The 24,080-nt window shown below is 36.6% G+C and overlaps 1 protein-coding gene across 3 annotated transcripts in view; it reads left to right on the top strand.

The window, feature by feature from the left end:
- The first annotated feature begins 1,790 nt into the window (after positions 1-1,790).
- Tent2 (terminal nucleotidyltransferase 2) overlaps positions 1,791-24,080 on the top strand; it is a 48,221-nt gene continuing 25,931 nt past the window's right edge. Inside the window, exons 1-8 of one of the 3 annotated variants that reach the window (XM_031360512.1) lie at positions 1,791-2,113; positions 8,003-8,176; positions 8,582-8,671; positions 10,155-10,392; positions 18,878-18,992; positions 19,084-19,175; positions 19,988-20,054; positions 22,284-22,353. In XM_031360512.1, the coding sequence (XP_031216372.1) occupies positions 8,040-8,176; positions 8,582-8,671; positions 10,155-10,392; positions 18,878-18,992; positions 19,084-19,175; positions 19,988-20,054; positions 22,284-22,353 (809 nt within the window). In that variant the 5' untranslated portion in view covers positions 1,791-2,113; positions 8,003-8,039. Of the gene's footprint in view, positions 2,426-8,002; positions 8,177-8,581; positions 8,672-10,154; positions 10,393-18,877; positions 18,993-19,083; positions 19,176-19,975; positions 20,055-22,283; positions 22,354-24,080 lie in introns of all 3 variants that reach the window. The other 2 variants (XM_031360510.1, XM_031360511.1) reach the window with 2 other exon arrangements.

The raw sequence follows: 24,080 nt of genomic DNA, 5'->3' as shown, positions 1-24,080 counted from the left end.
TCTTTCTTTCTTTCTTTCTTTCTTTCTTTTGAAAGACCCCTGGGGGAGACCCCCACTCAAATCTCGGGAGGGTGTACACCCAAGGAATCACGAGAGACCACATCTTGATGTAATTACAAGAGGTACACTTTAATTTCAGGACGCCCTGATTCGGCACCACACCTATCTCACGCAGGAGATAGTGGAGCCGACCACGAGGCTTGAAAGTTAGGGGTTTTTATAGGGAAAAGGTCTGAGGGAACAAAGGGATGTGTGGTCATACATGATTGGCTAGTTCAAATATTAACTATTACGTGCAGAACAGAGTGGAAAATTCCTAAGGTTGGTGTTAATCTGAGTCAACAAAGCATCTGACCTTAAACCACATCTGAGAGGACCAGATGGTCCATTACTTAGTGTCTGCCAGGTACGTCTCTGCAGGCCTGAGCCCTCCTGGACATGTCCTCGTTTGCCTAGACATGTTTTCCTCTATGTTTATTAGTTTTATGTCTTCTTGACCTGCCAGCTCTTATGATATCTAACAACTTGTTTGCTCTTTCCCAGGCCTATGTGGCCAGTTTGTGATGGATTCTTAGGCCCATAACTTTTCTTCCTAGTCAGCACAGGTTTAAAGCTTTAATTTTTCCTTACACTTTCTTTCTTTCTTTCTTTCTTTCTTTCTTTCTTTCTTTCTTTCTTTCTTTCTTTCTTCCTTTTTCTCTTTCTTTTTTGGTTTTTCGAGACAGGGTTTCTCTGTATAGCCCTGGCTGTCCTGGAACTCAGAAATCTGCCTGTCTCTGCCTCCCAAGTGCTGGGATTAAAGGTGTGCGCCACCACTACCTGGCTCTTATATGCCTTTCTTATGACTGGAAGGACACGCAAGACGACAGGAAACCATACGGATGTTGAGGATCAACTTGATTAACATTTATAAAACATTCTACACAATAACTGTAGAACATACTTTATTACCAAAGCACAATAAACATTTACTACATCAGCTGATACTCGGAAGCACGTGACAAGTTTTTAAAAATTATTTAAATGATTCAGATATAATTTATAAAGATTTTGCACATCTAGTGAAATGAAAACTCTTATCAAAATAAGTGGAATCCAGCTAAATTATTATTCATATAGTAAGTTATCAAACCACTCTAAGCATCACCACAGTTTGTGAGTTAAGAAAGTAGGAAAATTAAAAATTTAACTAAAAAAAGGGAAAAAAAAAACAGAAGAAACAATAAGAAAACCAAAAAGCAGTAAACAAATCATTACTTTCGGGACTGGGAGAGTCATATTTTTATACTTCCTATGTGGACAAAACGGGGCTATTGTTTACAGATTTACATCAATAAATCAAGCAGTTTAGATAGTTTCACCAGATACTAAAGCTCTCTCAATAAGAACCAACAGTGCTTGTTGGACAACTGAGTGCGAACTAGGGCAGGGTGCAGTGTTTTGGGCATTATTATAGGCATCTTTTTGTCTCCAAGAAACTTTTTTTTTTTTTTTGAGAAAATCACCCAAAATTTAATACTGATTTTTCCAGCAATGTGGAGGTTGGTTTTGGATAGCTCCTGGAAGGCCCTCTATGGACAGAACAGGCCTGCAGGAAACGGCCAGCAGCGGAGTTGACTTTGGACCCGGCGCAGATAGAGCGTGGCCGCCGGTCTGTCCCTTCCCTTCCCACTGCCTTAGAAGCCACCCGCAGATTCACGGGCTGGAACAAGGCGGGGAAGCAGTGCGCCTGCGCAGTTCAGCAAACGCGCTCTCCAGTGTCTGCGGCCGGAAGTCTGACCCTTGGCTCCCGCTGCTTATTCCCTTCCGGGGTCACGTTGATCTTCCGGGTATCTGTGACAGGGTTGTCTACGCCGCCTTTTCGGCGACTTTTTAGTCTTCCGCTTTTTTTTTTTTTTTCCTCTTTCTTTTTGTTTGTCGCCACCTCCAGCCTTTCACGCCCGCGCGAGCCTGGCCTTGGGCTCGCGACTCTCCGCCGCTTGCCCGCCCGAGCTGGGCCTCGCCGTGCCGCGGGCTGCGCCTACCTCTGCCTGCTCCGGCGGCAGCTCAGGCCTGGGAGCGTGTTGGCGGGCAGTGCCGCTGGGCCCTGCTCGGCCCTTCGGCGTGGACGCCGGTGAGTTCAGGGACTTTGGTGGGGATGCAGGTGTGCAGGCCCAGGTCCCCGGCCGGGCGCGTGCAACTTTTCTGAAACTGGCGTTGTGTTTTGCGCGGGAGAGCCTGGCGCTATCCAGGGGCTCCCCAGATTAGGGGCGTTCCCAGGCCGGTGGACTTTGTGAAGAATGTTGGCGCCGCTGGTTTCTCTCTGATTTCTGCCTTCTCGCTAGTTCTCATGTCGTCTCCCGCCCTATCCTCACTCTGTAGACCGAAAGAGTAAGACTGTCTTGATACTCCCTCTTGGAGTTCCAAAAGGCAGTGGAGACCTAAGGTAAATGTCTAAATTAGTTAACTCTTGTGTCTTTATCTTTAAGACAGTTAATTTAAACAGCGTGGAATCATCTCAGTAAAAACCCAGGTTGGGACTGGCTGATGGTCGAATATACTTTTCCTAGTCAGATTTGTGGTTAAGCTCTCCATTTTATCTGGTTACGAACACAAGGGCCTATGTGTTTACTTGTATCTGTGATTTAAGTTTCTTCTCTTGTTTTGCCCCTTTGAATATTGTTTAAAATAATTAGTTTGTTGATAAAAGAAAAGGAAGAGGAAAAAATTGTTCAGGTCAAACAGTGTTGGAAGCTTAACGTGTTTAGTGTATGGTTTTTGTGAGGTCACACTACCATCATAGTTTATATAGTTTAGTACTACAGGGCTTTGTTGTGTTAACAACTTTTTGGGGTGGGGTGGGATGGGGTGTCGAGGCAAGGTTTCTCTGTTAGCCCTGGCTGTCCTGGAATTCACTCTGTAGACCAGGCTGGCCTCAAACTCAGAAATCCGCTTGCCTCTGCCTCCCAAGTGCTGGGATTAAAGGCCTGCACCACCACTGCCCGGCGTGTTAACAACTATTAACACTATTAATTTGTACTGATTAGTAACCTGTAATAGAAACATTGGCTGGTGTGAGTAGCCCCAATTGTATATGATCGAGAAATATAGATATAGGCTCCAAGTGAAATTTGGTCATTTGAGAAACGTCCATTTGGAGCCATGTTTTGCTGGTTTTTTCTCTTTTAATTTTTAATAAAAAGAATGCCCTGTTCAAAGCCTGAAGGTGGTTTTGACAGTGCATGCTGAGCAGGATTTAGGAGTTACACTTCTGTTGTGGAGAAAAGAGCTGATTCAAGACACTTGGACAGAGAGGACACATAACTTGATTTAACCATACAGCTCTTGTTTAAAGTAGGTAACTGCTGCTTTCTAAGGAATCTTGATAAAGAGACAGTTAAGTGAACTTGAGTAATGTATAACTTGTTGGAGAGATCAATTTGACTACAGTTAATTCCATTTGCAAATTAAGAGACCAAATACTGTTACCATTAGAAATACTCTCTCTGTTACTGTCTTGTCTTGTGTCTGTTCATTTACACATGAACCTGTATTAATCTTGCCTCGATTTAAGCATATTAGACAAAGCAGTCTTTAAAGTTCTTTTGGCAAGAAGTGGTACAATGGTTTTTAAAAACAGTACACATTTTACCTAGATTATCCTGTTTTACTGTTGCATACAGATTTAAAAGCCAGTAACTTTTAAGGTATGAAAAGTAGGATACTATCTGTTTCTCATACTACCACAGAAAATGTGAAATAACTTACAGGTAGTCTCTAGTGAGGGAAGCTTTATTAAGATTATAAAGAAAGTAGTTAAAATTTTATGAAGTTCTGATATAGTGATAGTTTCACTTGACCTTATTTCATTAAACTATATTTTATAAACATCTCTTGTATTTTGTTTTGCTATTCAGTCAGGGTCTCTCTCTCTATAGATAGCCTAGAACTTTAGATAGCCTAGAACTTACCTTGTTTTTGTACCAGGCAGGCCTTGAGCTCACAGAGATCTGCCTACCTCTGTCTTTTAAGCAATGGGATCAAATGTGTGTGTACCACCACACCTGGCTCCCCTGTGTTTTTGCAGTAGATCATTGTTTCAATATCATTACAGTCATTATTGAAGTATATTAGAAAACAGTTTTGATTTACTTTCTTATCTCTAGAGGATCATGGGGCAGGGCAGTTAAGCCTAGAATGCTGTTGGTTAAATTTCTTAGGAATGTTTCTGCTTTGAAGTCTGTCAGGTAAGTTTGACTTAAGGGTCAAAATTCCTGAGAGAACCTGACTAGTATTTTATTTTAGGACTCCAGAAGAATGAATGTTTCTCAGAGGCAGTCTGGTTTCTGAGTTCAAGACCAACCTAGTCCACATAGAGTTCCAAGACAGCAAGGCTACACAGTGAGATCCTTTCTCAATAGAATAATACATAGAAATTAATGCTTATTTTGCATTTGAATATACTGAATTAGATATGTTCCCTAGAATTTTTGGCTATGAAAATTTTAAGCCGAGAATCATCTGGTTTTTTGTTTTTGGTTTTGGTTTTGCTTTTTTGGTTTTTTTTTTTTTTTTTTCCGAGACAGGGTTTCTCTGTATAGCCCTGGCTGTCCTGGAACTCACTCTGTAGACCAGGCTGGCCTCGAACTCAGAAATCCACCTGCCTCTGCCTCCCAAGTGCTGGGATTAAAGGCATGTGCCACCACTGCCCTGCAGTCATCTCTGTAGAGTAGTTGTGGATACCATATTATCTTTTGACTTCTACTTAGTTTGGATTTGATCTTGTAATGGGATAATAAAAGCAAGAGCTTATTACTTGCATTTCTGCATCTTTAATTCTGAATGCAGACATATAGGATTTGTTTAGGTTCAGAAGAAAACAGCATTGTTGGAACTGGAGTCACCATGTTGATATGAGGGCTGTACCTTGGTCTCTATAAGAGCTCTCAGTGCTCTTGACGCTGGAACACTCCAATCCCCCTTGCTTGCTTTTAGAGATAGGTTTTCAGTCCTTTGAAACTCAGGCTGTACTTACACTTCACATCCATCTGCCTCAGCCTCCTGAGTTCTGAGATTTCAGGAATGTGCCACTACTGCTAGCTGTGAGAAAGAACTTTCTTGTTGTGTTTTTTTTTTTCGAGTTTTCTTTGGCCCAGGCTGGGTGTGAACTTGTGGTTTCCCAGCTAGTCTCAAATTGCTGATCATCTTCCCTTAGCTTTCCAAGCACTGGGATTTCAGATGTGTGCCTCTCTGTGCATGACTTGAAATAGAACTTTCTAGTTCTAGTTTTCCTAAGTATAGATGCTTTTTACTTAGGTCCATAGTTTCTGTATTCCAAAAAAAATGATGTGTCAAGCAAAGTTCATTATAGCTAAACACTTAATGACATTTTTTCATAAACCCCATGAAAAAGATTCTTTTTGAATGAGAAGTTTGTTTAGGGAAGCAAAGTAAAGGGAACCAAATCTTAACCATCCCTTCCTTCTGAGCAGTGTAATTCAGAGTACAGGTCAACAGTTACTGTAAAAAATAACAACCAAAAAAAAAACCCAAAAAACAAAGAAAAAACCCTATAGCAGGAAGTGTAGACTTGGTTGAAGAATTGGACAGACTTATTTCCTATGGGAAATACTTTGTCTCTGGTACAAATTAGAGTTAAGCATTTGGAGTGAGATCTGATAATGATAAGTTGCCTTGGATTGATGAATCTATCAACCTGGGAGATTTTAATCCCACAGAATTGAAAAACCAAGGAACAAAATTTATGAGTTTTAGTTTCTTTTCAGGCTCCTCCAGCCCTTTTTCTAACTTTTAGAATTTTTCCAATCCTCATAGTTTTTCTCTAGTTTTCTCTAATTCATTTAACTGTGTAGGTATTATTTTTCCTTTATTAAAAGCTTTTGTGGTTTATTATTTTATTTGCTTATCAGAAAAGAAAATCTAGTAGTTTTTGGAGCCCAAGTCATCCTTTACACATACAATGTATAAACATAAACATGTTGTATTATTATACAAATTCATAACAAATATATACAAATACAAAAAATATGGTAGATTTATTTTTAGCTTTTTCCTTTTTTTTTCCCTCCTATTTAATTTTTTATTTTTCAAGACAGATTTCTTTCTGTGTAGCTCTGGCTTTCCTGGAATTCTCTTTGTAGACCAAGCTCGCCTTGAACTCAGAGCTCTTCCTGCCTCTGCCTCCTGAGTGCTGGGATTAAAGGCGTGTACTACCACACTCAGCTATTTTTAGCTTTTTGAGGATTTCCAGAATGCATGGACAAGTTTGTAATCCCACAGTGAATGAGTGGGGGTTCCCTTTTCCCCAAAGCCCCTCTAGCATTTGCTATTCATTTCTTGTTGATCTTTGCCTTTCTGACTGGGATAAGATGATATCTCAAAGTTGTTTTGATTTTGCATTTCTTGATTATTATCTTAAGGTCATCTTTCTGTACTGACTGAGCAATTATCAACTTCTCTTTTCTATCATTTTGGGAATTTACCCTAGTGTGGGTTTTCTTCCTTTTGAGACAGTCTCATTATGTTACCCTAGCTAGCTTGAAACTCACTATCTACCAGGCTGGCCTTGAACTCTTGAGAATCCACTTGGCTCTGTGTCACCAGTGGCTGAAAACAGTTTTGCACCTCCCACCTTAGTCTCCTGAATGCTGGGACTACTACTATACTAGTGTATGTTACCTTGCCTCACCTTTCTCTTTTTTATCCTCCGTTTCTACAAATATTTTCCTTTACCCTATAGACAGAGTCTTAAGAATGTTTTACTTAAGCTTTAAAGAGTTAAAGGCATTAATTTATGTCTTATGGCTTATGTTGCTATTAGAAAGTCCAGAGACAGTTTTGATCCCCAGCTTCTTAATATTTCCTCCTCTGGAATACTGATAAATTGTTTTTCTCTGGATATTCTAAAATTCTATCTGTGTATATGTGTCATTTTTTAGTCCAGGACAATTTTTTATTCAGTGATTTTCTTCGTTGTGCGTTTTTTCTGCTTTTCATGACCTTTGCTGAAATGATAGCATACTTGGATTCTTAGGCTTTTATCATCATTATTATTAATTATTGTTTTTCCTTTTTGTTCATTGTTACAGTTTTTGCATATTTCCCATTTTTTCCTCTTTGGTGATCTGTGAATATATTATTTTAGGCATGGGCTATTAGAAGTCTAAATGGAAGATATATGTGCTTGGCAGCTACTAGCATTTCTTGTAGATAAGCTAGTAAGTGCTCTCATTTTCATGGCAGACCCTTTTACTGTGTTGTATCCTTTTTCTTACTGTTACGTGTACACTGTTCCTCAGTTAAGTTTTCTAATTACCTGTTTTAAGAAGGTGGCCAGGGAATATCATGTTTACTTTATTTAGTTTTTGTATGCTACCATATCTACCCCTTTGCTGGATTAGTCATTGAAAAAATTTTTAAAAAGGAGCATTTAGTATCTTACTAGGTTAGTGAGGTGCTCTGATTGTCCTCTATAATTTTTCTTCCTATATGGAACAACACTATTTTATTGTGTCTTTTATGTATAGACATTGAGAAGAATCTTGGAATTTTATGAATTGGTAGGTGACGAACATTCTTCATTTCTTCAGATATGTAAAGTACCATATCCCAGTCAGGTTATCACATGATAGCTTGTATCTTTTTATGAGTTATGTTGTGAATAAATGGAACAATCTGAGCCATTTAATTAAATTTCTTGAATGATTTGTTGTTAGAATAGTGGGGATAGCAGATATGTTGCTATTAAAGTAAACTTAACTAGAGTAAGTTCATCAGAAAATTCGAAACATGCATACTATTGAAAGTATTTGAATGTGGTTTAGATTTTGAATTAACTATTAGTGATTTGTTACCTATAGTAGAACTTAAAGCCTATTAACTATCAGAAATAACTTTGCAAATGAATTTACTAATTTGATAGCTGATTAAGTAGAAGAAACTTATCAAAGAGTTCTGCATCTTTAAGCTATAATAATTATAGTATTATGTTTTAAAATTACAGGTAGAAGAATACATGTTTACTTTTAGTGAACAAGAGCATGTTCCCAAACTCAATTTTGGGTCGTCCACCCTTCACTCCAACCCACCAACAGCATAATAACTTCTTTGCTCTCTCACCAACTCTTTATTCACACCAGCAACTTATAGATGCACAATTCAACTTTCAAAATGTAGAGTAAGTATGGTGTTTTATTGAACCATGTTTTCTCTTTGATAAGAAATTTTTGTGTTCAGTATTTGAAAATAGAGAAAATATTATTTTATTTTTAAAAGATTTATTTATTTATTTTATGTGTGTGAGTACACTGTCAGTGTCTTTAGACACGCCAGAAGAGGGCATCGGATCCCATTACAGATGGTTGTGAGCTACCGTGTAGTTGCTGGGAATTGAACTCAGGACCTCTGGAAGAACAGTCAGTGCTTTTAACCACTGAGCCATCTCTCCAGCGCCAAGAAAATATCATTAAACTTTGGAGTCTGTGTTTGTTTTGTTTTTTGACTAGTAAAGTATTTAGTTTGTGTGGAATTTTTGGTTCTAAGGAAAAATATTCATGCTACTATTGTTCTTTGCTTTTGGTAGCTTGTCTAGAGCTGTGTCCTTACAGCCCCTGACGTATGGAACTGTCAGTCCAATACAGACCTCAACATCCCCATTATTTCGAGGAAGGAAGTAAGTACTTCTGAGTCTTTAGAAGAAATGTTATAGTCCTAAGAACTATGTAACAGGTGTATAAAATTATACGAACAGTGTAGCCTATTCATTTCATTATACAAAAGCTGAGGGATGCAGACACAGATGGTTTAGCTGGAATTTGAAATCTAGCTTTCTGCTTCTAGAACTAAGGCTTTATCATTAACATTACAAGTTTTCTGGATTGTCATTGGAAAAGTTATATACAGATTCTAAGAATATTAACTTCATTAGTTTTATTTGTGTTTTTTTTTTTTAAATTGTCGTAGAAGCCGTGAGTAAAGTTCCATTAGTTCATAGTTAGAGATATTTTTTAAAATTGAAATTGGCATTTTAATTGAAGATACTCAGTGTATATGCTGTAATTTCTTTCAGTATTAAAAATAACAAATGAACATTTATGTGTCTAGCCCTGTATACTTTTATGTATGAGTAGGAGTTCTGGTTATTTTGTGAGTCTGCAAAGATAGAAGAGTTGGAAGAATCTCAGAGGAGCAGTGTAATAATAAAACCTTTAGATGGTGTTGGGCCAAAGGATTTTAAAGCTAGAAAGGAATTGAACCATTTTCTGTGACATAAGATAGTTTATGTGAACAGCTTAGTAAATATCATTTTCCTTGTCAACTTACTTTCCTTCTGGTACTGGGGTTTGAACCCAGGGCTTTGTAAAAGCTTGGCAGGCTTTCTGTTCTGACTTAATTATTTTTTTGTTCTTTTGAAAAAATTTGAATTTGTGAAATATGTAAAAGATAGTATAATGAACATCGGTGTACTCTTTTGCTAAATTCATTGGTTGCAGACCTCAGCTGTTTGTTTTGTCTCTTCTTACTCTCACAGTTCCCCTGAGTTATAGGAAAGGAAATTGTTGGCATTACTTTACTTTATGCTAAAACATGTCAGCCTTTTCCTTTACATGTAGCCTATGTAATCAGAATACTTTAATCATGCTCAAGACATTTATATTAACACATATTATCTGAAATGCAGCTTTTTTTCAAGTGTTTCCTGCAGTCTTATATCTCTTATAGCCTTTATAGAAATATCCATTTTCCTCCCACCAATGAGCCAGAACATAAATCTGTTCAAAGGCCCTTAATATATATGTGTGTGTGTGTGTGTGTGTGTGTGTGTATCACTATATATTACTCAATTTACGTAACCTTTTGTTAGTTATCTAATTCTTAGCGATTGTATAATACATAAGTAGCCATTTTTTAATAATGTGTTCAATGTGGTGACTCATTTTGGTAGTTCAAATGCATATCATTAATTATCTTTATTTTTGTCAGGCATTGGAAGGCATTTCTTCTGATGAAAGTAAATAGTAAAAGTCTACCAGGGAGTTTACAATACTGCCTTTTCCAAAGAGTTACTGCATTGTTATTATCTGTTTCCATGTTTTATGCTTCTCTGGTCAGGAAGCTGTGACTTTAGTCACTAAGGTATATTTGCTTGTTTTCAGGAGAATAAGCGATGAAAAAGCCTTTCCTCTTGATGGTAAACGGCAGCGTTTCCATTCACCCCACCAAGAGCCAACTATAATCAACCAGCTAGTGCCTTTATCAGGTGACCGAAGATATTCCATGCCACCGTTGTTTCACACACACTATGTACCAGATATAGTCAGATGTGTTCCACCTCTTCGAGAAATTCCACTGTTAGAACCTAGAGAAATCACACTGCCTGAGGCCAAAGATAAGGTAATTTTAATACAGTTGTTTGTTTTCCCCCTTTTGAAGTTTCATATAAAGAAAGTATTAAAAGGATCAGGAGTACCTAATTTTCTACATTTATTTTCTTTCTAAATATCCTGATTTTTTTTTTTCTGTCATGAGTATACCTTTCAGCATCAGTTTTTTTTTCCTAACTTACAAAATTAATTTGGGATTAGAACCTAAAACATTTGATTTCTTAGTTGTTAGAGAATTCTCTTGCAACCTGTTATTTTTTAAATGAATGAGTGAATGAATGAATGAATGAATGAATGAATGAATGAATTGGTGGTGGTGGTGGTGGTGGTTTTTTTGAGCTAAGGTCTCTTTTTAGCCCTGGTGGTCCTAGAATTTACCCTGTAGACCAAGCTGGTCTAGATAGATCTCACAAAGATTTGCCTGCGTCTGTGTCCAAGTGCTCAGATGAAAGGTGTGTACCATTACACCCAATACTATGTGTTCTTACTGTAGAAAAACATGGCTATCCATACGGTAATGGTAATAAAATGTCAAAAAGCATTGGTATTTTGGATGTTCTCTGGGGAGATATACATTTAAATGGTGTGACCAAGAAAGATTTACCAAAACGATCAGTAAAAGTTATTTTGGTTAAATGGAGGAATTTGCTCCTCCTTGGAAAATGATGTTAACATTGGGAACAAAGAGTTATTTAATATCTCATGGTAGAAGAATGTCGCCTTCCTTGGCTATATTTAGTGAGAGTTAAGAAGCACTTGTAGGTAATTGGGAAAGGTGCATAGTGTCTATCATCCTTTTGTTCTCTGAGTGCTGCTGTAAAATTCCTCTCCCTTACTGCCTCACTCCTTTTCTTTACAGACTCTTGCTGTGTAGTTCAAGCTAGCCTTAGATTGAAATTCACTCTTTTCAAATGTCCAAATCAGTAGATTTTATTAAGGTCATAAAGTTGTACAGTTACCTGTTTCCAGAACATATTCACTATTCCCATAGAAACTTGTACCTCAACAGTGTTTACTTTCCTTCCCACTTCCAGTAAGTAGAATCATGTGATCTATGGCCATTTGTGCCTAGTTTCTTTCATTTCACATAATGGTTTTGGGTTTATCCTTGTGTATTTGTTTTTGTTTTGAGACTACTTGCCATGTAGTTTAGGCTGGTCTTGAACACACTAGCCTCCTGCCTCAGCTTCACAGAGTGTTGGAACTGCATTTTTTTCAGTTGAATATTCTATTGTGTAGATATATACTATATTTTGCTAATGTATTCCTCAGGTGATGGACTTTTAGATTTCTTACTCTGGCTGTTAATAATGGTGCTATAAATGTCTTGCATACAGAATTTTGAGTAGATATGTGTTTTCACTCTTGATATATACACAGAAGTGAAATTGTTGGGTAATATGGTTAAAATATGTTCAGCCTTTTAGGAACCACCTAAGTGACATTTGTGTGTATTTCCCTCTCCTCCCCCCATCTGTTTCTCAATTCCTTACATTACTAGAGATGGAATCCAGGGCTTTTAACATGCTAGGCAAACACTGAATTGCTGTCAAGGTTTATCTTTTTTTTTTTTTTTAATTTATTTATTATACTTATATTAGTACGCTATAGCTGTTTTTAGACATAACCAGAAGAGGGCATCAGATTCTATTACAGATGGTTGTGAGCCATCATGTGGTTGCTGGGAATTGAACTCAGGACCTCTGGAAGAGCAGTCGGTGCACTTAACTGCTGAGCTATCTCTTCAGCCCCTCAAGGTTTATCCTTCTTTTTAAAGATCTATTTATTTATTTTATGTATATGAGTATACTGTAGCTGTACAGATGGTTATGAGCCTTCATGTGATTATTGGGAATTGAATTTAGGACCTCTGCTTGCTCTAGCCCAAAGATTTATTTATTATTATAAATAAGTAGTCTGTAGCTGTCTTCAGACGCACCTGAAGAGGATGTCAGATCTCTACTGGTGATTGGGAGGTACGATGTGGTTGCTGGGATTTGAACTCAGGACCTTTGGAAGAGCAGTCAGTGCTCTTACCCGCTGAGCCATCTGGCCAGCCCTCAAGATTTATCCTTAACTTGCCTCTTTATTGGGACCTTCTGGTATAACAGTGGTTTCAGTTTCCATTCCTTAATGTCTGATGATACTGAGCATTATTTTTACTTGGTGGACATTTGTGTGTTCCTTGGAGAGGTGTCCATTCAGACTCTTTGTCCAAATTTTAGTAAGTTGTCTTTTTTTTTACTGAATTGTAAGAATTATTTTAATATATTCTAAGTAGTAGCTCTTATCAGATAGATGATTTGCAAATGTTTTGTCTTTCTGTGATTATATTTTTAGATTTATTGTGATGCCTTCTAAATCACAAAAATTTTAATATTTAGGTAGTTTAGTGTATTAGGTTTTCTTTGGTTGCTTTTATTTTGGATCTCAGAAACCATTTTTCAGTACAGTATCTTGAATATTGATGCCTGTGTGTTATGAGTGATCTATCATCCACCCACCCACTACCTACCTACCTACTTACCTACCTACCTATCAACAGTGTCTCGTTATGTAGCTCTAGCTAGCCTGAAACTTGATACATAGACCAGGCTGTCCTTGAGCTCATATAATTCTCCTGAGTGTTAGAACGTGCTCTAAGAATCTTTACTTTTATTTTTTATATTTAAGACATTGATCCATTTGTAATTAATTTATATATGGTAGGAAGTAGGCTCCAACTGTATTTTCTGATGGTTGGTTCATTTGTCCCAGGATTATTTATTAAAAAGACTTTATCCCTTCTATGCCCCCAGTTTCCTTACCATGAAGTAGGTAGGAACAAGTAGACAAAATCAGTGAGAAGGATGAGAAAGCAAATTAAAATGAAAACACCAACGTGGAATGTTATGTTGCTCTCTTTCCTCATTCCTCCACTCCTTCTTTGCTTTGCTTTCTAAGTTTAACTCCTGATACCATACTGTGAAAGTCTGTTATAAGGCAAATCCAGTGAATTCTCTGAATATAGTTACTTTATATGGGTTTTAAATGTATGCATGCTAGTAGGACATTTAAAAATGGGTTTATTATGTATAGATATTGGAGTACATTTTGTATATATTTATGTTTGTAGTAGGCTGGTAGAACAAACCAGAGAGCTTACTTTTATATGTAGCCTAGGCATATGTTGATTCTTTGTAAATTTAATAAAGTATAATTCATATTAGTTGGTAATAAGTCGTATGGTAAGATGAGATTCCTTATCTTTTTTTGCTTAGCCATATAGAAAAATTTCTCACAGATGTACTATCTTTGGAATTAAGGTGTTCCCCCAGAAAAGTAAAGATAGATTTTATAGCTGAACCTATTTTTTTGAGTAATAACTTTATTTCTGCTTTATTGTGAGAAAAAGAAGGATGCATTTCTCTTTGTTCTTTTAAGTGATTTTGGAGATAGGATCTCACTGTGTAGATCAGCTGAACTTTGAACTCATGATCCTTTTGGTTCCACTTTCTGAAAGCTCAGATTACAGGTGTCTGCTACCATGCCTAGCTTAAATGCTCACTTTTCAAGAAAACTGCTGTCTACCAGTATTACTGCTCTTTCAGTATTTACTCATGTTATATTTATTCTTTCAACATCCTAGTGGCATATGGCTATGGTCCTAGGTTTTATTAAGTTCAGAAAGTTAAATAGTTTGCTCAAAGTCATACCTATTAAGTGTTAAAACCAAGATTTGACCTGTGTCTTTAGAAATGCAGAGAGGAGGAGTTTAATGTGTTTAAAGTCAAGAATAGGGAGATCCATCCCATTGTGAGACCTGGCTGTAATATCACATGATCTGTGACAGTAATTACTAATAATTTTACTGAGTGACTTGCTACTAGTAGTGTGATCACCAATTAAATATTACTCCTATAAAGTATATAGTGAATACAGTAGTTAATGTGAGTTAATTAGGCAGTAATTTGGGCCCTTGAATGTGTAGTCAAATGACATTGAAAGTTTTTGAAAAGATCAAATAATACTATGGGTTTGTTTGTTCTTTTAAAGATTTTATTTATTTATTATTATATGTAAGTACACTGTAGCTGTCTTCAGACACTCCAGAAGAAGGCATCAGATCTCATTACAGATGGTTGTGATCCACCATGTGGTTGCTGGGATTTGAACTCAGGACCTTCAGAAGAGTAGTCAGTGTTCTTAACCACTGACCCATCTCTCCAGCTGCATGAGTTTATATTTTTGGGAGGATAACTTTTTGCAGAATAGAGTTGTTTAGAATGAGGTGGCCTTGAAAGTGGACTGGATAAGAGATGCTGCAGCATTAAGTTGTAACAGATGGCAGGGGAAATGATATGTGAGATAGGGTACAAGGATTATGGATAGGTACAGCTTGGTTTTGTGGTTCAGGGTGGCCTCAAATTCACATACCTCAGCCTTAGCGTCCTGAGTGCTTGGATTACAAATATGCACCATTTTGGCTCACATATAACCACAGTAAGTTTCATTTCAGCATTGTTGCACCTTCCTCATTGTGTTATGCAATAGATACTCTATACCAATGTGATGTCTGGGATTACTTGCTTCTGCTTCAATTAGTAAGCATTTTTTTTAAAAGACCAGATAACAAACATTCTAGACGTTCAAGCTATTTGGACTATTGGCTTTTTTTCCCTCCACTTAATAAAATGTGAAAATAATTTAACTTGTTTATATATTACAGACTGGAAGTTGTATTTGGCCTGTAAGTTCTAGTTTATCAACCTTCCAGATGAATAAAATCTAATCTTTACCTGACATTAAAGCTTTTACACTAACCATTTTTACTGAATTTATAACAAACTTGGGTGCCTGTATCTTCTTGTTATAGCGAATAGCAAACTATGTACCTAAAATACAATCAATACTGTTAGTAAATCTTCCATCTTTAACCATTCCAATAGTATACTAGCATAATGTGCCAACTGATCATATCCTATGACTGATCATAGGACCAATCTTAGTTTAGTCCATACTTCTCCCTCATTTTTGTTTTGTGTCAACTTCCATTTGCCATATATTAGTCATGAATATATGTTTATTTCTGTTTTTTTCTTGACAGTGCAGCTGTATTTCTTTAGCTTCTTTTTTCTCCTTCTGACTATTTTTGATCTTTCACTTTTCCAAATAAAACACACATTTTCTAATTTCTAGAAAGAAGCCTTCTGCTTTTTAGAAAATTATTATATTGACTCTATGTATCCATTTCAAGAGAATTGATATATTTACCAGTAGTTTTGTTACCTTTGTATATCTTTATTTTTGTTTTGAGATAGGGCATTTCTCTGTAGATCATACTGACCTCAAACTCATATCACTTCTGCCTCCAGCTCCCAAGTGCTGGGAGTACAGATGTTGAGCATACTTCTCACATATTTAGATGTCTCTCATGTCAGTATTCGTGAATTCCAGTCTATACGTCCTGCATAACTCTTAAAAAATAAATTTGTCAATAATTTCATGCACTTTACTACTGTCATAAATTTTTTCTAAAATAAAATTTTTAGTGTTCATATGTGTAATTTAAGTTATCTTCCCAGTGAATTAAAATGAGAAAAGGCCTTTAAAAATATGTTAAAATGTCCTCATGTCTCCATGGAAATGTACTTTATCTTAGCAATGTTTCTCTGCTCATTCTTTTCTTAGAAAAACTTTATGGAAATTATTTCACATCCTTTTCAGGTATTCTCAAACCTTTTTTTAAAAATTTTTAAAATTTTATTCCTATTCTTCCTGAGATTTTAGTTCCCTTTCTCTTTTCTCTTCCCCTCCCCTCTCTCTCTCTCTGTGTGTGTGTGTGTGTGTGTGTGTGTGTGTGTGCATGTGGGTGTGCGTGTGGGTGCGCGTGTTTGTGTTTGATTAAGATGGCTCCTTTTTCTATGATTTTTTAGATGGAGAAAGTTGGGCAGGCTAACCTCACGGCTCTAGGGCTCTTTCTCTGTTTTACTTCTTCCCTACTTTTGTCTAGATCAGGAACTTTGACTTTTGCATTACTGATGCTTTAGGCCAAATATTCCCAGGGCACAGTTAACCTTGTGTCTTGTAGGATGATTAGTTGTATCCTTTGTCTTTTTTTTTTTTTTTTTTTTTTTTTTTTGGTATCCCTTGTCTTTTGATGTTAGTTTCATAACTCTACCCCTGTTATGGTATCCAAAATAGTTTCCAAACATTGTCAAATACCCTCAGTAGTCAGAGTCATTCTAGACCTTTCCTCTGTTTCTCATGGCTTTGCTCTGTTTAGATTTTAATGCCTGACAGTTTTTTGATTGTTATACAAGGTCTTTCCTTTAAAGTCCTTGAGCTTTCAAAGGACATCTTGCTTTGCTTTTAAATTATAGCTTGTGAAGGTTTCTACTAGGATTGTATACTGTATCAATTGTATTCTATATTAACAGTGAACCTTCAGTTTGGAGAGAAAGAAGCAAAAAGCAGTAGTAGTTAGAAACCATTTGATTTCTGAGTGTCTGGTTCAAGGGCTGTCCTAACGCTGTTTCCCTTTCTCTTCACTGTTTTGATACCGTGCCATTCTGGGGTTGGAGTTTGACCTTTCCTGATCAGAAGGGCTTCATGAAGGATACTCCGTCATTTATGTTATATCTGTTGCCAGTGTTTGGTTTTGGTTTAGTTTAATCTACTTTATTCTCCTAGTTGTTCTGTCTCTTTTTGTAGGGCAGGTATTTATAGATGTTTTTTAAAAAATCATGGCACTTTCATGGTCAAGTTATAACAGCTCTTGAATCTTCTTAAATATTCTGAATATGATATAAAAAATAACATCTTAAATGAGACTTTTGGCTGGCTATATATAGACTATGGGGAGGCTGAAGAAGGAGAGGCTGAAAATACAAAAGAGATTAAGAATTGATGAAGTTGTTTGTGCTCCTGAGGCAAACAACAGGTTTGAACATAGCAAGAAATAGGTGAGATTTCCTTCAAGAATATTAATTTGTAAGTCTTAGTAAGATGAAGAATTGAATCTGGTATTTTTAATTTTCTTAGGTTTTTCCCTTTTTTCTTTGAGACAGGGTCTCATGTAGCCTAGGCTGTTCTGGAATTCCCTATGAAGCAAAGGATGGCCTTGAACTCCTGATCCTCCTACCTTCATCTGAGTGCTGGGATTTGCAGATGTGCACAACTACGCTTGGCTTTTCTTAGAAAATTTTAATGTGAGCTTATCTGCAAGAGAAAGTAAGTTTAGGGGCCTTGAAGAAGGCAGTAAACATTTTGGAATGGAGTAGTGAAAAATGGGAACAGTATTAACTAGAGACGTCAGAATAAAGGCTAAGGATACTAAGCTAGGCTAACTCTTAAACCATACATTTGAAAGACTACTTTCTAAAAAGCTTTTTAGTTTTGTCTTTCTGTATATGTTAGATTTAATTTTAGAGAGAAGGTAGTGTTAAATTGCCTTCAGGTAAAGATTTTGCAGCACAGGCATTAGAGCATGAGGGATAATCTTGCTAGTCCATGACATAACAGAGGAGTTCAGGAGATGCATTCTGGGATAGTGGCTGTATAAGGAAGGACATCAGGACTACTTAGGTGCTGATGGTTGGAAGAAAAGGGAGGTCTCAAGGGACTCCTGACTACGTCTAGAGAAGATATGTTAGAGGTGGGGGTGATTAGAAAGTGAGTTGAACAGGAAATTAAAGCAGAAGCAGTATATTAGAATTTAAAATACCAGGACCAGAATACATAGCTGTGAGAGTATACCAGTGAAAAATATTATAGTAAAAAAAATTTTTCAGAAGAATATGCTGTGATAAATGTAGCTCACTACATATAAGAGTATCACTTACCATTCTATCGTCCTTTGTGAAATTGAGAGTTGTTGTGAAGGAATAATGTTAACTATGTAGTACCTAAACAAAGGAAGAGGCCAACCTCATCTCAAGACATCAGGGTTCCAAGAAAGCTATAAAAAAATTCAGGGTGGTTTGTGTGAATATAAAAGACAGGAGACTTCCTACAATCTGTTATATGTATTATTCCTCAGAGTGACTTATTAGAGGTTGAGCAAACTTCTCACAAGGGACTTGTAGTGAATATTTTAGAATATGTCATGTATATGTGGTTCCTGTTGCATATTCTTACTTTTTCATATTCATATTCACTTGGTTTCCTGACACTTAAAAGCATACATACAATTTTATCCTTTTTTTCATGGTCCACATAAAAGCAGACAATGATGAAGGGGTTTTAGTTTGATGAGCCATAATTATACTCATTATGAATTATCCTGACTACTCTTCTGTCACTTACATAGTATTTTATTTTATAAAGCTCATGTATAGTTTTCCAGGCCATTTCTTTGTACTTGAGTAACAGTAATTTTGAATCAGAAAGTGTTAAGAAGATAATATGTACTTATTTTAAAAATACTGTCAATATTCATTTATATTGCTTAGGACAGTAGTTATAAGTTTCTGAACAAGTGTTTTGGTTCTGTTTTCTTTTGTGGTGTATTCAAGTTGAGTCAGCAGATACTAGAGTTGTTTGAAACTTGTCAGCAGCAAGCAAGTGACTTGAAGAAGAAAGAACTCTGCAGAGCACAGCTGCAGAGAGAGATCCAGCTGCTCTTCCCACGTACGTCTGCCTTCTCTGCATGCCTTTTGCTCTCTGTGTGTGTTCTGTTTACCCCTGAAGAATTTCTTATGGTTTTTTTCTGCTTCTCTAGAAAGTAGACTTTTTTTGGTTGGATCGTCTTTAAATGGATTTGGTGCCCGAAGCAGTGATGGCGATTTATGCTTAGTTGTTAAAGAAGAACCAGTAAGTGATGAGACATGATTCCAAGTCATTTCTTATGATATACCAGTAAAGGAGTAGACTTTGATTTATGTTAATTAATTATTTGAATTTTCTGTCTAGTCTAGTTCCAGAAAGACCTCTTCCCCTTCCCCATACATGTAAGGCACCACTAGCAAGGTGTGCATAAGAACAGCTCTGGCAGTGATTGGTCTTGAGCTGTTGATGTGAGCTAGCTTCTCTGTGGTTTTTCAAGTGACACCTCTTAGTATAAAATGTCACTGGGTTGGGTGTTTACCAGGATGCTGTAAAGCAAAGCATGTAGCAGTATTTATCTTCTAGATACTTTTTCTTTCCTTTGGATTCTTAGTGATTCCCTTTTTGAATCTTTATTTCCCCACTCCCTTGAAAATGCTGTGGGCTTTTGAGGTTTTTTTTTTGGTGGGGGGAATAGTCTTCAATGAAATTTAAGACTTGTGATTTATTAAATTTAACAATTTTTGCTTTTATTTTTATTAACCACCAATTGTGTTATTTAGAATTATATTTATTTGAATTTCCTGTTAGCTGATCTTTAAATATATCTTAGTACTATCACAGTAGGTATTCAGTAAACTTACCCAACATAGCCTCTTACAGTTGCTGAGATATGGAATATGGATGTGAAACAGCATCAAGGGTTGAGTTTTGTAGTGTATATTCTGAAAAGTAACTTGAAGGAAAAATATATGCTTTGCTGTTTGTGTTTTGTTGTTGTGTTACTTTAAGAAAAAAATCAAACTCCAAGCTAAGAAAAATAATGAAAAAACACTTTAACTTTTCAGTGTTTTTTCCAGGTAAATCAGAAGACTGAAGCACGACATATACTCACCTTGGTCCATAAGCACTTCTGCACTAGACTTTGTAAGTCTCGTGTGCTTTCTCATGTAACTATTATTTAAATACTGGTCACTTAATTTTTCTGGTAAGAATTGTTTATTTTCTGATGAGAATAGATATAATGTGGATTGTTTTCTTTCAACTAAATTCTTTTAAACTGTTGATTTTCTTTTTAAGATAGGGTCTTGGTGTGTGTGTAAACTAGAAATAGTTTTATAGGTGTAAGTGTTACAGCTCTTAGGGGAAAGGAATCCTGGCAATTGGGAGCCAAGGGGTACCACAAAGTCAAGATGCACAATAATCCTCATCCAAGAGATTTACTGGGAGAAACATAGGAGAATGGCTGCCTCTGCTTGGGAGCAACTGGGTCTCAAGGAGCTGGGTCCAGCCATCATGGCCTTAGAGTATTGTGGGGATTGGGGACTGGTGGTTAGAGGTCCTCAACCTGGCCACTTTAGTGCCTTGAGGGGCTTACAATAACTGTTTTTGTGAGGGAAGAACTTTATCTATTTTGCAGTAGTACACATCTTTACTTATATTACAAATGTGAGCTCTAAACATGAGGCTCAAATGCATTACTCCCAAAGACAGCAAAATTGTTGATTTAGGACATTTAATTTTAAGATTTTATCCTTTAATGAACTCACTAAATTTTAACCTATACTAACTATATCTATCATATACTTCACTTTGAACTTCAGTTGAATGTTAAAGAATGTTGTGATGCTGGAAAGATTTTTGAATTGGGAAATATAAAGTGAAGTAACAAGTCACTATCCTTCAATAGTGTAGATCTGCTGTAGGGGGGAAAATCAGTTACTTACTGGAGTTGATATGTTATTTTACCTATAAAGGAATAATTCATACTGTCAGTGGATTTTTAATCATTCCTACCATGATAAACCTAATAAACAAGGGTCTGAGATAAAGCTTAATAGAGAAAGTGCCTGCTGTGTAAACATGAGGACCTGAGTTCAGATCTTTAGCACCCATGTAAAGCATGCTGAATGTGGTAGCTTCCGTCTGTAACTCCAGCATTTAGGAGTCAGGAGTGGCAAAGAGACAGGAGGATCTTGATTGTGACCACCTATTCTGTCCCGTTATTGGGCTTACGATTCACTGACATTTAATTTTAATCTTAAAAAAGTTGGAGAAATATAGAAGAAAATACTGGATTTTGACCTCTGGGTTCCACACATGGACTCGCATGTGTATTAGAGGAAAACGTGAAACTACCTTCCCTACCAAAAACATAACAACAGAGTTTTCAGGTTTTTTTATTTTTTTTTAAAAAGCCTGGTTTTGTCCTTTTCTATAGTTAAAAATTTAGAACATTGCTTCTGTGATAAAGGTTTGCAATTTTTTTCAAAAAAGTATTTCTCTTTTTAATTATCTGTCTGTGTTTGGGTGTGTGCACAAAAATGAAGGTGCCATGGAGACCAGAAGAGGGCTTTGGAGTTTCTGGAGCTGGAGTTGCAGGCTGTTATTAGCTCTCAGATGTGTGTGTTAGTGTCTGAATTCAGGTCCTCTGAAAGAGCAGAATGTGCTCTTAACCTCTGCAGTTCCTAATTTTCTGCAATTTACATGTATTATTTTCTACCACATATTCCTTATTCCTTTGATGAAATTAAAAATGTGCTTATATATTTTATCCTCTTTGAGATCATACATAATTGAATCTATTCTTGGCTCACCAATTTGCGAACATTTGGGCATTATAACTGATTATCTGTGGTTACCATTTCTTATCATTTGTCATATTAGAATTTAGCAATTTCCTTACTTTTAGTTATTTTTGCACTCAGATGTTCCAGTGAATGTCTTTATAGGTACTAGTATGTACTAGATTGTGTTTTTGAAAACAAAAAAAACCTTAAAGTCCTTTAAATAGTATAGGTAACTCTTACAAGGACTTTGATGTCTGTCTGTCCTTCTTTCTTTCCTCCTTTTCCTTCTCTTGGTTTCCATTCCTTACCCCTACCCCCACCCCATTTGACAGAGTCTCTCACTGTGCAGTCCATTTTTCCTGGAATTCACTCTCCACTCTCCTTCCTTTTTTCCTTCCCTTACAGGGTCTCACTGTGTAGCCCTGGCTTCTTAGAACTCTTTGTGTCCTTATTCTTCACTTTCAAGGACAGTGTGCTTGTTCTTAAGTTGGTTTAGTTTATCAAAATACTACCTTTAAAACTGTGCACTGGGACAATATGAATGGGGAAACATTGGCAGATACTCATATTATCTTTTCTTCTTCAGCTGGCTATATTGAGAGACCTCAGCTGATTCGTGCAAAAGTGCCAATTGTGAAGTTCAGGGATAAAGTCAGGTAAATAATTACCAACCAGCCCACCTCTCTTTTTTCAGGTGCTTTAGATTAACGTTGGCAAGAAATTAGTGTTATAGCACAACAGCTTATCTTCAAGGTTTGAGAAATAATTTTCTAAATAATTTCTTCCTCCTCCTCTTCCTGTTTTTTCTCCTATTCTTCCTTTTCTTCCTCCTCTCCCTTCTTCTCTTCTTCTCTTCTTCCTTTTCTTCTTCCTCCTCCTCCTATTTGATTCTTCTTGAGACAGTCTCATGAATCAGGCTGGCTGTGAATTTATTATACACACCTAAGGACAGCCCTGAACTTTGGATTCTTCTGCTTCCATTTCCTGAGTGATGGGATTGTAGGTGTGTTCCTCTATGCCCGTTGTCTTTTAAATTATATTTTGAAATAATCTGAGCAGTCTTCGTGCTTAACTGAACTTAGCTACTCTGCTTGAATTTTAAATATTTGGGACTATCCAGTTTGGGTTTTAAAATGATTCTTTTGTAGCTCAGCATAATGGTGCACACTTACTTGCAAATGGATTTCTGTGGGTTTGAGTCCAGGCTTGGTCTAGACTAGTGGTTCTCAACCTTCCTAATGCTATAGCCCTTTAATATAGTTCCTCAAGTTGTGGTGACCCCAACATAGAATTGCTGCTTCATAACTGTAATTTTGGTACTATTATAAATCATATTTTCTGATGGTCTTGGGTTACTGCTGTGAAAAGGTAACTTGGCCTTTAAAGAGGTTGCAACTCAAAGGTTGAGAATGATTGGTCTATACGATGAGATCCAGGCCAGCCAAGGAGGACCCATTTTAAAATTTAAAAACTCGCATAATGCATTCCCCAAAACATATCTTCTTTGATAAAATTTGGTGTGTATTTATGTCAGAGAGTTTGTTGTAATTTTAAGTATCATTAAACAAATTATATTTCACTTCAAGATATAGAGAGTATGGGAATAGTAGACACAAAAACTGTAAAAACAATTTCAGAAATTTAACTTTTTCTTTATATTCTTATATCCTGTGTTCTATTCTTAAGAATGTTGCATTAGGCTGGGTGATGATGGCACACACCTTTAATCCAGCACTTGGGAGGCAGAGGCAGGCGGATTTCTGAGTTCGAGGCCAGCCTTGTCTACAGAATGAGTTCCAGGACAGCCAGAGCTACACAGAGAAACCCTGTCTCGAATCACGCCCCCCCCCCAAAAGAATGTTGCATTACGAGATATTATATAATATTTGAATATAAGAATGTAAATGGTACGGTCAAGTAATGTAGTCATAGCAGTGGAGTTGGAGGCAGCAGGATGATGAGGTCAAATACAGTGTGGGCTACCAGTGAGTATCTATCTCAAAACAAATGAACAGGCAAGCAGAAATAAGAAAACTTGAGTATGGTTGATTATTTTATTTGTTAAAAAGATGTATAAACTGTTTTCTAAACATAGGAGTGTGATAAAGCAGGTTTTCTTGGTGTTTGCAGTGAAATTATATGCACATGCATATATAGGATTGAACTTTGTTAGTTATAGATTATATCTTTAAGAGTTGTTTTCTTGCTAAAACTTCTGTCTTTGTTTAAGGTGTGGCAAAAACTTGGGCTAGTCTGATACCTCTGCTACCAACTGAGCTTGACTAGGTGACCTTCTGCCTTCTTGTTAAAGCTTTCTCATATGGCAGAGAAATGCCCTTTTTCATAGTCTAGTTTGTTCTTTTTCATTGAATGGTCTCATACC

This window comes from Mastomys coucha, unplaced genomic scaffold (assembly GCF_008632895.1).
Source record: "Mastomys coucha isolate ucsf_1 unplaced genomic scaffold, UCSF_Mcou_1 pScaffold8, whole genome shotgun sequence".
NCBI classification, from domain to species: Eukaryota; Metazoa; Chordata; class Mammalia; order Rodentia; family Muridae; genus Mastomys; species Mastomys coucha.
The sequence above is the reverse complement of the archived record's forward strand: the minus strand, read 5'-3'. Positions and strand labels throughout refer to the sequence as shown.